Source organism: Muntiacus reevesi, chromosome 2 (genome assembly GCF_963930625.1).
Source record: "Muntiacus reevesi chromosome 2, mMunRee1.1, whole genome shotgun sequence".
NCBI classification, from domain to species: Eukaryota; Metazoa; Chordata; class Mammalia; order Artiodactyla; family Cervidae; genus Muntiacus; species Muntiacus reevesi.
This window is the reverse complement of record NC_089250.1, coordinates 248,132,780-248,147,169: the sequence shown is the minus strand read 5'-3', so window position 1 is coordinate 248,147,169 and position 14,390 is coordinate 248,132,780. Positions and strand designations below refer to the sequence as shown.

The 14,390-nt window shown below is 49.7% G+C and overlaps 1 protein-coding gene across 3 annotated transcripts in view; it reads right to left on the bottom strand.

Moving 5' to 3' along the window:
• PRMT7 (protein arginine methyltransferase 7) overlaps positions 1–14,390 on the bottom strand; it is a 43,764-nt gene that overhangs the window by 2,173 nt on the left and 27,201 nt on the right. For all 3 annotated transcript variants that reach the window (XM_065925611.1, XM_065925612.1, XM_065925613.1), the window contains exons 7-16: positions 12,630–12,871; positions 12,249–12,429; positions 8,317–8,444; positions 7,778–7,913; positions 6,684–6,767; positions 6,175–6,222; positions 5,395–5,484; positions 4,127–4,288; positions 2,873–2,947; positions 547–707 (exon numbers count right to left, since the gene is read on the bottom strand). In XM_065925611.1, the coding sequence (XP_065781683.1) occupies positions 547–707; positions 2,873–2,947; positions 4,127–4,288; positions 5,395–5,484; positions 6,175–6,222; positions 6,684–6,767; positions 7,778–7,913; positions 8,317–8,444; positions 12,249–12,429; positions 12,630–12,871 (1,307 nt within the window). The remainder of the gene's footprint in view (positions 1–546; positions 708–2,872; positions 2,948–4,126; positions 4,289–5,394; positions 5,485–6,174; positions 6,223–6,683; positions 6,768–7,777; positions 7,914–8,316; positions 8,445–12,248; positions 12,430–12,629; positions 12,872–14,390) is intronic.

The window sequence follows — 14,390 nt, the reverse complement described above, 5'->3', positions numbered from 1 at the left end:
CTGGGCAGCAGGCACAGACAAGCAGCTGCCTTCCTCCTCCTTGTCAGAGGAGCCCCAAGGGGCTCTAGGCTCATGGCCTCCACCCAGTTACAAGAGGTGGCTTCCTCCAGGAAGCAGACGCCCCTCCCCGTGAAGGGAGCTGGAGCTGGATGGGCCTGACCATGTAGCAAGATGATAGCCCCTGCCAGTTCTTAAGCTGCTTCAATTCCCAGGAGGGTTCAGGAAAGAATATGGTCCAATGGGTAACCATAGCAACCGAACTCACATTTCTCTGTAGCTGTGTGTAACATGCCACTGAGCTCAAAGGGAGCCTCAGATATGGGAGGATGAGCAAGCCCACTCTGGCTCTTTCCCCTACCCAGAAGCTATGGGGACCCCCACACATTTCAGGGCCACTTGAAGAAGGGCAAGGCTGAGACAAGGACAGCCATCCCACCTACATGAAAGTGGCCAAAGTAAGCGCTTATAGCCATTCAGGCAATAACTATTAGAAAGCAAGCCCTGCCACTTCCTTCCTCACTCCCCGACACTGGAGCCTCCGCTCACCTTCTCAGCTCGATGGTGCCCTCAGCATGGACAGGCTGCAGGGGGACTGGCTGCCGAAAATCAAAGGTCAAGATCTGCTGGGGCTCAGAGAGGCTGTGGCACGGGTATTCCCACAGCGGGTGGGGCTCGGCCTCCTTGCTCTCCCTGAAGTCCAGTGCACGCTGAGAAGGGAAGAAAAGGCGGGGGTCTGCAGAGATAGAGCCAGGTGGCCAGGAAACAAGGGGCTCCTGTCTCCATCTCCAGAGTTTATCTATGCCAGTGGTCGCTAACTGCCATGGCCCTGGTACCTCACAGTAACTGCCATGGTCATGTGGGGCAAGTGGACCCCCATAAAAGACCACAGGCGCCCCGCCAGACCAGCTGGCTTCTGGCACCACTCACAAGCAATCTCCTCAGCAAGGCACTCAGCTTCATTTTCTGCCTTTTAAAATTCAAAGCCACTGCCCATCTCACAAGCTACCTTGACTAACGGCCTACACTGGTGAAATCACCCATCACTTGGACACTTGCCCATTCAGTGACCCTTACTGATCACTACAGCTGCCAGATCACCACCCTACAAGGCTACCAGTCTAGAAGGAGACAATTGGGGAACAACTGCAGTGTCCAGGGGACACTGACCGGCTAAGAACAGGGCTGGGCAGGAAAGCTGCCCGGAAGGGAGACCTCTAGGCTGCCTCTTGAAGGTTACCCAGGAGCTGGCAGCAAAGAGCAGACTGCACACAGCCCAGCAGGGAATAGTCAGAGAGCAGAGTGCAGCCAGCAGAGTGGCGGGGGCTGGCTGCAGGGGTGAAGGTGGGGGCTCAGGGTTTTCCTGCAGAGGACAGACAGGGCCAGACTTCAGATCTACAGATTCACTTAAGCTCCCTGTGGAGAAAGGCTGACGGGAGAAGCAGCAGGGTATACGGTCAGACACGAGATACAAGTGGCCCAGACAAGTAATAGTGGGGAAATAAAACTTGTTCACAGAGGACCTGGTGGTTATGGAACCCAACAACCAGCTGAATGAGAAGGCGAAGGCTTGTCTGGGAGGTTGCCGGGGCCCTGAGCCCTGCCGGCAGGTATGACGTGACAGCGGGTCTAGGACAGCAGCACTTGGAGGGGCCAGACTAGGGGCGGAGGAGGAGCAGGTGGATTCTGGAGGCAGCGGGTAGGAACGCCTGCAGACATCTCAGTGGAGTCACTGCTCTCAGCTATTTGGTCAGAGCTCAGGAGAGAGGAGGCAATTGGCCAGTAAATAGAGAATGGAGACAGCCACAGGGGTCTGGGCAGGGACCTAGGGGAGCCCTAGAACACAGGACACCTCAGGGGATAAGAAGAGGGGAGGAATCCAGGAAGGAGCCTGAGAAGTGGCCAGAGGGAGCTAGAGTGTGTGATGTTCCCAGGAGCATGGTACAGTCAATGATCTGCTGTGGGCAGGCAGGTAAGATGAAAAACTGCAAATGTCCACTGGACTTGTTTTACTTAAAAAATGTTTACACAAGGAATCCACAACCACTGTAGAAAATGTAAACAGAAAGAAGCAAAAGGGAGGAAAAACTAACCACTTCCCATCACAGAACTAACATTTTGGTGTCTGCTACTTCACCCCTTTTTCACTGTATGTGTAATTTTTTTAATAATTAAAAAAATTTTTAAATGTTGTATATACTTTGTACTTTCCATTTAGTTATTGCATGTGTGAATTTTCTTAATACATAAAAATGTGATGGTGCTCTCTGTCCTGCCCTTCTCACGGGGTTCGTGACTCTTCACATCTATCCTGGTCATGTATCGTTGGCACTTTCATGACTGCCCTCGTTTCTGGGAGCTGCAGACCGTGGTGGCTGACTGGATCCCCTGCTAATGTACAGATAACCCTGCAGGAACCCTCCTTCTACATCCCACCCACCTCCATCCTCAAGCACCTTCCCCTGAAATGGAGTCCCCAAAATGAAAACAGCTGGCTCAGAAGTTTGCCTAAATCGCCTTCTAGAGAGGCCATCCCAAAAAAGAACTAGCTGCTGACACTGGCAGGAGTGGTTCTAGTGGTCTGGTGACAGACGGGCCCCAGCCCAAAATTCTGATTCAGGTGTTACAGCCCCAGGCTGAGAATGGCCTAACACCAGCCAGACTTGGAGACGCAGTGGCTCTCAGGTTCATGCTCACGGTGAACCAAGTAGAACAGGTATGCCTGCTTCTGCTGCCCCCAACAGAGGAGCTCTCTGCATACTGCCCACATTGCCCAACCCAGGTCCCTCCATGGAAGCCAGACATCCCCTTCAGAAGCCTGTGGCCCGATGGAGTGTGGATGGAACACTGTGGCGGGAGCTGCGGCCCTGCATACCTTAATCATGTCATCCATGATGTGCACATCGAAGCCTTCACAGTCACCACAGGGGCTCCGGATCCGCCACAGGTCCTGAAAGGAAGGTACAGCCTTCATTGACACCCACATGCCAGGGCATGCCAACACCCACACCCACCCAATGGGGGTGGTGGGCAGGCATGGCCATGGTTCTGTGGGACAGCACACAGATGTCGGCGCCCACTCAGGCACACGCAAGTGTGGTGACAGGAGTAGGAAGGCTAAGAGGCTGGGGCTGCCCCAACTCCAAACCTGAGGCACATCTTGCTGCTCCCACGGGCCTGGAAGAGACGCCCACAGTTGAAGGGACCCAAAGACACCAAAGACCCAGGATGGTTCCTCAGACCTGCAAAGCCTCTCAGGATCCCAAGCCATCTCACTGAGGGACAGCTGACCAGAGCTACTAAGACAGGCTCTCTAACCCCTCCCTGTTCATCCTGACACTGATTCATTGGGAAGAACTCTGTCAACCACTTTTTGAGCCTCTGTGCCCATAAGAGAGTGTGAGGACAACAGGATCCTAGAAGACCAGAGGTCACTCAAGCCAGTCAAGTCAGTGTCCTCTGTCTCTTGGACATATGCCTGGGAACAGCATCATTCTCCATAGTCCCTCACTGGCCATGAAAACCAGAATTCCCATGGAAATCTGGTCAAGTAAATACGTAACACAGAAGAAATGGCCAAAAAGTAAGTGACAGAACCACTAAGCTACCAATGGATAAAGCCATCCTTATCAAAGAAACATCAAATGAAGTTCACTCTATATTTTAGGTTAAAAGCATTTAAAAATCCTTTTAATAAAAAATACCTTTCCCAAAATGACTTTGTGACTATGGTTCTGCTTTGATGAGAAAATGAAAATGAAGCTTTTCCATTTTTCTTGCATAGGAAAGCTGACTCGCCCATCTCAAAACACTTTTAACAACTGGAGCCTCAGCCCTTAATGAGAGCAGAGCAAGCTGCACAGCTTGTCTCCTGAAACTCTCAATTTATATTTTAAAATTATCCTGATAAGCCGTAATTGTAAAATGAAAACACACAGCCATTTCCATTTCATGTGCCAAATTACTTCATTTTTACAAAGGCGAGCCTCTTCTATTCAGCCCTGCGGTGTGCTGATACAGAAAAACAGAGGTTCAAACCATGAAGACCCTAGGTGCTCCATCTGCATCCAAGGTCCACACAAGAAAACAACCCCTCACCCCCTGCCAAGAAAACCTCTGGGTGGCCTACCCTGAACTCCACGACCACCACGTGCAGTGAGGCGGCCTGGGGCATCACCACAGCGCCAGGCCCCAGGTGTTGGTCCACAGCAGTCCGCACATACCAGAAGTACAGGTTGTGCCATGGAAGCAGGCTGGTGGTGAAGAACGGCTCACCCAGGAGGAGAGAAACCTGCCGATCAGAGAGAAGCAGGCCCAGGTTATCAGAAGGATTCAGCTGAGGAGTAAAGGACAAGTTTCACAGGCACATTCATTCTTTCATTCACTCACCCACTTAGTCAGTCAGTCAGTCCACACGCACATCAAGGCCTGCACCTACCCTTGAGGATACAAAGATGAGAAAGAGACACGAGCCCTGCCCTCAGGAGTGCAGGGTGAAAGAGGGGAGCACACGAGGCTGGGTGCCGTCCTCAGAGTGCGGTAAGCTCTGACAGAAACAAGGAAGGGGCTCACAGTGGGACCCTAGAAGTAAGGGCTTCAGGAAGAGCTTCCAGGATGGCATTCTGGAAATCCTACTCAAAGCTTTATCCTGACAATTTATTATCAGCACTAGTCCGTCTCCCTCACCAGGCTTGGAGACCAGAGAAGTGGGGACACTGGCGGCACAGTATTCCCAACACAGTGCCTGGCCCACAGCAGACGTCAGTGAAAGTTTGTTGATCAGAAGAATAAATGCATGAACAGGAGACAGAAAAGCAAAAGAGCGGGGAGTCCAGGCAGAGGTATGGGCAGAGGCCAAAGCAGGGGTGTGAATGACAATGAGAGCAAGGCCCTTCTGGGAGCTAGCCAGACGAGCAGGTGGGGTAGGACAGTAAAGGATGAGGCCAGAGCAGTGGAGAGGAGCCAGGTCACCCAAGGGTAGCTGATAACAGGAAAAGGAGACTGAACTATGCCTTGGAGGCAAGAGGGGATCACTAAAAGCTTTAATCAGGGTTTAATACGAGAAGGAATGTGCTTCAGAAAGAATCTCAGGAGTTCCCTGGTGGCCTAGTGGTTGGGACTCGGGGTTCTCACTACCAGCCTGGGTTCAGGAGCAGTGCTATGACGGAAAAAGGGAGGGGATACTATGTGTCTCTGCCCATCCCAGCACAGCCATTCTGCTCTCGCTATAAGGAGCAGCGATTGGAGAGCAATACAAGTATTCATTCATCAAGCATCTCTGTGAACCTCATCACACCCTCAACAGTGGGGGACCCATGGTGAGACCCAGAGAAGGAGGCAGTCAGGCCATCTCAGAGCCGTGCTTTCTAGAGCAAATGCACAGCACTCTCAACTCACCTTTTTACCCCCCAAGTCTGCAGGTGTTAATAATTCAGGCCGTTTCTCTATTATATTAATTTTGTCTTCTAAGTGGTTGGCCTTGAAGATCTTAGAGGGAAAACAAAAGTGTTGGTTTTGTTGAGAAAAAGAACACAACTCAGAGTTGCTTTATCTGTGTGCAGTTCTCTGGCCAAACGATTCCAGAGCACCACTTTCAGCTGCTCTGCTGAACTTCTCCCCCCCAAGGGCCTCCTACAGACTGCAGGTGACATCATGAGCAAAATGTCTTAAGAGCAACAGAAATGTCTCTTGCAGGCACACTGACAAGGCTCAGAAGTAGGCTTGTAGTCGTGGTCGGGTGGGTTATCCTTCAAAAGGAAATTAAAACCCGTCACTGGCCAGGATGTGAAACACCAGCACAGAACCAAGCAGTCAGGACAGCTTGTGAGCAGCGACTCCCTGGGTGCTGGTGTCCCAGAAACAATAACTTCAGTTCTGTCACTGCAAGGAGTTTTGGTTTTTTGGTTTTAAGTGAAGTGAGGAGAAAAGCCTACACTTCTTCAGCCACAAAACACAAAGTAGAATCTAAACTTTGCTCGCTGCTATTCAACAACAGCTCCAGAAGACTTTCAGGCCAGCTCTCGACTCAGGAGTCACGAGAGAGTAACTGGCAGCTGCTACTCCCCCCAGTTCCCTCGGCACTGACACTGACACTGATTCAAAGCAATTGATCCCAGACTCAGGAAGGCAAGCCCCACAGGTCCCCACATTATTTCAATAACAACAATTATCACTTACTTTTTTCATCAGTCTATGAGAAGCTGCTGAATTCTCTATTGTAAATACCTAAAGAGAATATCATGCTATTAGTTGTAAGAGATGCACTCAACAGAGAAAGTAAATACAGATTAAAATGCAACTCCAGGGACTTCGCTGGTGGTCCAGGGGTTAACACTCCACACTTCCGATGCAGGGGGTATGGGTGCCATCCCTGGTTGGGAAACCACAATCCCACATGAAAAGCAACTCCAAAGCAAAGGACAATACCTAACCAACTACATCTGTGCTCACAATCCCCCTGGATAGTACAACATTCTGTGCTGACCCCGGATTCAAACTCAGGAGCTGCAGCTACATGGCAACAGCTATAGCCTGACTCCTGCCTGCACATGAGGCAACAACCCCTCAGACACCAACCCAAGCACACCCACAACGTATGTGGCAGCTGCACCTGCAAAGAGTTTTAGTCACAAAACTGTGACTAAAGAGCGTCATCAGGAAGCTGGCAGAAGGCACACGGCCAGTACCTGCTCTGCCCCAAGGTGATGGGCCAGCATGGAGAGCAGACTGCCATCACTGACGCACAGGCAGACACTGTCTGGCTTCAGCACCTGCAGGAAAAGAGCAACCTCAGCACAGATTTTCTTACAGTGTTGAGAAAATTCCTGTTGACAAACTGACAGGCACATTTTCCATCTGACCCCCTAACCTACTCTGTGATCATTCAATCCCATCTCCTCCTCACTCCAACGCCCACATGGCCTGGTTGCATCTTCCTGTGCCCCAACAACAGTCATACGTGCCTCCCAGGCCCCAGTGGCAACCAACTCACCCTCCAACACACCCTCTGCCTCACCTCTCCCCACTCAACCCGACTGTCAGGAGACTCTCCTCAAGCCATCCTAGAAGGCCCCACTGAAGGCCTGCCCTGTTTATCAGAGGCCACCTGCCCAGTGCATGACCACAGGCCTCTTCCCTGTTAAGTCACAGCACAGATAGCCACAGGCATGTCGAATGACTCCTCAAATCAGGGATGCCTTTGTGAGTCACAGATCCCTCTGAGAGAAACTCAGAATGTCTGGGATCCTCCTTCCCCACTCCCCCAAATGCAGGCATGTGCATACATGCACACATATTTCTGCATACAACTCTAAGGGGTCCAGAGACCCTCTATCCAAACCTTGTGTGTGGTCCCCAGGCTGAGAGATCCCTTCTATACACAGCAGGGAGCAAAGGTTTTTCAGAAAAGCTACATGACCAGATTTACAATCTAGAAAATTTAGAAAGAAAACAGCAAATGAGAAGAATAATGTGGGGTGGCTGAACCTGCAAGGATCACCAAAGGAATTGCTGGTGACCATAAAGGCAAAGTGTCCAGAGGGACAATAGCAAGGGCTAGGGAGAGGCTCCCATAGAAGAGCAGAGAACAAGTCACTACTGATCCAGAAACAAGCTCCTAGCCTCAGCTCAAACACCCACCCAGTAGGAGCCAGTTGAAGCCACTCGTGGACAGACAGGAGAGCACAGAAGACAAAACAACTGATCATAAGTGAGCAGTCGGCTGGGGTCCACAGGACAAACCCCTTCTGGCCTGTGACCACCCAAAGGGTTGGACACTTACTGTCCTCAGGGCCTGGATGTACTGATCAGTTCTGTTCCGATCATTGATCTCTCCAAACCGAGGCCGGTTCCAGAGCAGGTGAGCCTGGCAGTCACACACAGGGCGCACTGGGTGGACTCTCCCATTCTTTTCGGGACTGGACCAGAAAATGAACAAATATAAGATGAGGACCTGCTAGGCAATGGCAAGCATGACGGCACAGCACGGGGACCTACACCAGGGAAATCAAGGTGGGCAGGGGACACGTCCATGGTCCTCCAGGGGACATGAGTCTAGGCACTGGCTCTTGAGTGGGCCTTAGAGGTCGGAGGCCCTCCAATTCAAGACTTATATATACTTCTGCCCCAAATGGGGGTCCTACCACCAGGGTAGCCTCCTCTCAGTACACACAAACAGGGACCCAGCCACAAACTTTTGCCCTTATTTGGTTCAGATACAAATGTGCCCACTCACACCTCTTACAGGGTCCGTAGAGGGAATTTACATGAACCCACAATATCACAAGCCTAGTGTCCCACTCCACAAGGCCGGAGGCACACCTGGTCTTCTGGAGGCTGTACCACACACAGTAGTCGTCATGGTGCGCTACCAGGCAGAGGGCTGAGCCCTGGACAACAGGCTCCTCCTGTGGCAGGAAGTACACACACTGCATCCAGTGGTCCCGCCACTGAAACAGGAAGAGAACCAGTTGTCACCAAGCTGCAACAAGAGCAATGCATCAAATCCAGGGGCCAAAACCCAAGCCAGAAATCAATTTGCTGAGGGACCACTGTGTGAACTACACGTAGTTATTGTGGCCAAAGAGATAAGGAAGAAAATTTTCAAGTCAGAGAAGCTAAAGGCCCGAAAACTTCATGAACGCTGTGGGCTTTAGGAAGACAGAATGTAGCTGACAGCAGTGGTCTTCAAGGTGGGCTCAGATGAGGGGACTCCAGCCCCTGCACTGTGTGTGGGGGGGGGGGGGGAGGGGTGGAGTTGGAAGGATGGAGAAAGAATACAAATATGGTAAACATTCAGTTCCGTCACTCAGTCATGTCCGACTCTTTGCGACCCCATGAATCGCAGAACGCCAGGCCTCTCTGTCCATCACCAACTCCCAGAGTTTACTCAAACTCGTGTCCATTGAGTCAGTGATGCCATCCAGCCATCTTATCCTCTGTCGTCCCCTTCTCCTCCTGCCCTCAATCCCTCCCAGCATCAGGGTCTTTTCCAGTGAGTCAACTCTTCGACATTAACAACTGGTAAATTTAAATAGTGGGCATACTGATGTTCATTTTCACTTATTTTATGGATTCAAACTTTTCAAAATAAAAAATTGGAAAAAGAGCCAGCATCACTTCTCAGGAGGGCATTTAGCAACTAAATATTGTTTGTTCACCACTGGTTCTATAAGAATGAAGTCACTAGCCACTGTAGTCCCTGACTTTCAACATATCCTGAAAGGAGTTTAGGGTGGCAATCAGGAATGAGAGAGTCAGTGCTCTGGGAAAAACTCGAAGAACACGGCTTCAGATAGTTAGATATTTTCAGAAAATCTTATGAACCCAAATTCTTGTATCTTCTCATATCTAGAAAAGCACTAAATTCATTAACAGAGATACCTGCACCTGATGACTGGCAACAACCTTCTGCCAGCATGTGTACTTAACTGCAAGTATCTCCCTTTCGTTAAAATCACATATATACTGATCTTCACACACACACACACTCCTCCTCCTCTTTCAGAGCAGCTCCTCAGAGCTATCTTAGAGGCTATAATCCCTACTTGGCTTCAAATCAAACTTAACTCACAACTCTCTTGTTGTGTTTTTTTTTTCCCTCAGTTAAAACATTCTATCCTACCCGGTCTCGAATTTAACTTAAAGTCCGGTGAATGCCATTCCTATCTCTCTAAGACGTCTATTTGAAGGTAAAAGTGAAAGTGAAACCCGCTCAGTCATGTCTGACTTTTTGCAACCCCATGGACTATACAGTCCATGGAATTCTGGAATTCTCCAGGCCAGAAAACCGGACTGGGTAGCCTTTCCTTTCTCCAGGGGATCTTCCCAACCCAGGGATGGAACCCAGGTCTCCCACATTGCAGGTGGATTCTTTATGAGCTGAGCCACAAGGGAAACCCCTGAAGGTAAAAGTTAGGAATCAAATCTAACCAGATACACTCTGGGGATAATAAACAGTAACAAGGAGGGGGAAAAAAAGATTCTCTAAAACTTGTTATTCATCCTTTACTATGCCTTCCCCGACCCCTCCCCGGCCCCGGTGATACTTCCCTGTCACCATGTCCTTCCCACACACCAGACCCCCAGGTTCGAATGCTACAGAGCTGTGACAGAAGCCACTGTCTGAGGCTGATCAAGGGCAGCTCAGTGAAGTCATGAGGGAGATTCATTAGCAGCTCTTCTAACAGTCCCAAAGTCACCACTGGCAGAGGGAGACACAAGCCCCACAGCCAGGAGACCTGGGGAAAAGCACCCACCACCGTTACCTAGACATGAGGTCCTGCTCCCCTCACCAGGCCAGGCTCTCTGTGGTTACCCAAGGGGTCTTATATGAGGATTCAGGGAGAAACTATACATAGGAACACTCTGAAGATATGTAAATGAGAATTATTAACATTTTTATGAAATTCTTATGCTAGAGAAGAAGAAAGAAGCCCAGTGGCAATCTGAATTCTGTGGGAGAATTCTTCCCCGCCCCAACCTGTACCAGACAGACAGACAGACAGACACAGACACAGACACACACACACACACACTTTCTCTCTCTCTCTCTTCTCTCTCTCTCTCTCTCAGCCTGCAGTGGACTGAGGCTGTGAAGAGTCGAGCTGGGGCAGCTCAAGGAGCCAGGAGGACTGACTGAAATCCTGTACCAGTCATGACCCTGTGGCCTAAGCAGTAACTCAGGAACTTGGGGAGATGCTAAGGCCTTCCATGAAGTCACCATGTGTACACCCAGAACCATCAGCTGAGCAATCAAGGTAAAGCCAGTGCCTAGCAAGCGGTAACTGAAATCAGAATACACAGAGGCTGGTCCCACGGCCTCCCAGGTGGAGGGAAGACTGGATTCCTGGCCCTGAAGCACCTTTCCCACTCTCCTCCCTGAGTACACAGTGCTCAGTCATCTCCGACTCTTTGCAGCCCCAGGGACTGCTACCCACCAGGCTTCTCTGTCCATGGTATTTTCCAGGCAAGGATATTGACATGGGTTGCCACTTCCTACTCCAGGGGATCTTCCTGACCCAGGGATCAAACTCAAGTCTGTTGTGTCTCCTGCACTGGCAAGTGGACTATTTACCACTAGTGCCACCTGGGAAGCTCCAATGTGTATAGAGGCGTGGATAACATGCACATGAGAGAAAATTCAAGATAAAAGGTTCATGGAGTGAAAAGTAAGCTTCCTTTCCACCCCTAACCTTCAGCCCCCTTCCCAGAAGCAAACTTTTTTACAAATTTCTGTGAATTCCTCCAAAGATACCCTCATATACACACACCACACATATACATTCAGAAACACATACATTATTTTCCCACAATCGCACCATATGCACTATTCTGTACCTCTCATTGTTTCACTTGATCTATCCTCGAGACAGTTCCACACCAGTGCAGAGAGCCACCTTGCCCTCTGAGCATGCAGGAGAACTGACTTAGCTGGTCCCTGCTGGTGGCCTCTAGGCTGTTCCAGTCTTTTCCATCAGAGCAGGGCTGTAGTGAGCATCCTGGTACACATGCCATGCTACACACAGGCAGATCCAACCAGAGCCTAAATATTTAGAAGTGGCGTCACTTTCCATCCTGCCACACTGTGGGTCTCACTGTACTCTGTGACGCTCTGACCATCACTTTCCTGCTCTGCCCCACAGCTCCATCAACAGTCTGCAGACTTTGAACTTTATTCACTAACAGGTGAAAAATGGTATTTCACTGCATTTTAAATCTGCATGGTTCTTATGAGTGAGGCTGAACAGCTTTCCACACATTAAAGAAGAATAAAATATGTATTTCATTTTCTGTACATCACATCCTCCCCACTTTCCATCGAGCTGAAGGAGGTAGATTTTAAGGTCACAGAAAATGAGGCTGTAGACAGGCTGCTGTTCTCTGCTGTTCAGTTGCTAAGTCGTGTCTGATTCTTTGCAACCCCGAGGACTGCAGCACGCCAGGCTCCTCTGTCCTTCACTATCTCCCTGAGTTTGTATCTCCCAGAGTAGTTCTCTACTGCAAGCTAATCTGAGGTGCCCTGGGATTACTCTAGGGGCCAGGCCTAACAGTAGCTTTCCCAAGACACAGAAGAGCCAGCACACAAAAGCTACCCTGTGGTTCACTGTGACCACTGGTACTGACCATGAACTCAGTCCCTTCTGTCTCTAAATGCTTCTGAATCTAAGACTCAACATGCTCCTTTCAAAGGACCAAAAGTGGATGACAACTTCCTGATTTCCATGAAAATGTGTTCAGCTCCTGCCTCTTACCTGGAGCTCCTCTGGGTTCGAATGTGCCCAGAAGGGGGCCATGGTGCACTTGATCTTCCCCTCAGGGTCCATTTCAATGTCCCACCAGGAGAGAACCACCTGAGCTTGGCCAGACACCAGCGGTTCAAACTGCCTGCTATGGCAGGCTGCTGAGCTACTGACTTGCTTGCTGAAGTCCACACTGTGGAAGAACATTTGGGAACTGAGGCAGATTTTAAGCTCACACAGTCAATTTTTAAGCTTTTATGGTGACCTCACCTGCTGCAATGAGACTTGTTTGCAATGGACTCCTGATGTCAAAATGAACACAAAAACGACTGCCAAAGACCCAATTTCACCAAGTGTCTCCAAGCGCCATGACCCTGGGTGGCTCCTTGGTACCTGAACATAGGCAGCACGTCGCTGAGGATGGTGAAGTCAGCGGGTGACACCTGGTTTAGCTGAATGTCGCAGACAGAGGGCGCGCCAGGGCACCTCTCCAGTTCCAAGGGGGGGATGATGACCTGCTCTCCATGGCTGGTCTGAACACGGATGGGAAACAGCTTATTCCACGACCACATCCTCCTGGACTCTACCAGTTGTGCATAGACAGTTGCTTTGTGAGGCACTGCTTCACAATTTGCCTAAGTTTATATTCAAAAAGCAAAACAAAAGAACAAAAAAATAACCAGTTACACTGACCCACAGTAATTCCCATTGAGCAAAAGAGATTTATTCCCTAATATGAGGCAAGTTTAGTAACATCTAATGCCTTATCACTATTAGGACAGTGAACTGTTTTCAGCCCAATGCCCTTGGGTAAGAAATTAGACTGCATAAAGGACACACATTATATCTAAGATGATTTATGTCAGCTAAGTTCCTAGTTACCTGACACTCTTGAATATTTCAAAAATAAACCTTAATTGTCATGCTGATTAACTCCCACACAGACTTTGAAGAAAGAGTCTAAGTCTTCCTGTTAAACAGAAATCCTAGCACCAGGTTCAGAGCTTCCCTTCAGTGCAGCTCTCACCCAAACACTAGAACTTTCTTATGGCACAGCCCAGCAGACAAGTGTCCATCCTCAACCGACCTGACCTGGCCTCACTGGGAACTGCCGACTTGGCTGTGGCTACAGCCCCTCATCCAGTTTCCCTCCAATCCTCCAACACATTCATCTGACACCCTCTACACACCAAGCACTAGGGGTCTCCCCACCTTCCCCCACCAGGGTGGGCAAGACCTCACCCCACCACACACCATCAGAACGGACCTCAAGCCGTACTGTGACCACCTGCCCACTTATTTGCCTTGCCAGGAGCTCACCCTCATTTTCTTGGTACCCTAAAAAGTGTCCAGCAAAATGAAGGCACCAATAAAGGTGTCTTCTGAGACCAATTCCTGGGCCACTGCAACACCACATGGACTGTCAGATGCCCCAGTACCCCAGTTTCATGACCTCCAATGTCCTCCCGGAAAAGGGACAAGGTACTGGAGACCATGATGCCATAGCTCCTTCAAGTTCAGGTTGGGCAGATGGGGACAATGATTAGAGTGGACAGCAAATACCTGGCCGCTATGGGCCAACTGGGAGAGAAAGCTGAGGATAGCTGCTAGTGAACCTTTTAATCATGAGACGAATCAGAGAAAGACAAACTGGACAACATTAACATAACTCTAAATATCCTTGTTCTCTATTTCAGGGATTCATCTAATTGATGGCTTTAATGTAGAGAAAAAATAATTTCAAACACAGAATTTTGTATTTTGGAAATGATGAGACATCTCACAGTATGGGAATCTGCAGAGTAAGTACCTTACATGCTGACCACGTGAGCAATGTGAACTCTGGTCCCAACTGCCTTGGGAGGAGCCTCATTCCTCTCTTCAGGGGCATTAATTTTAAGCACCCCCACAGAGAGTTCCAGGCTGAGACAGGTCCAGGCTCATGAGAACGGTGCCCACGGGGCAGGTGTCAGCAGAAGCAGCAGACACACATACCTCCCCAGCTGGCTTCTGCCTCAGTCTCTACCTCCCCGTTTATGTTCATAAAAAAACAAGGCCAACATCTCTGAACTAACATGCTCAGCATATCTTTCCCTTCTCAAAACAACTGTCAAAGGCTATCACCACTCAAGGTTATCAACAGCCTGGCATTCA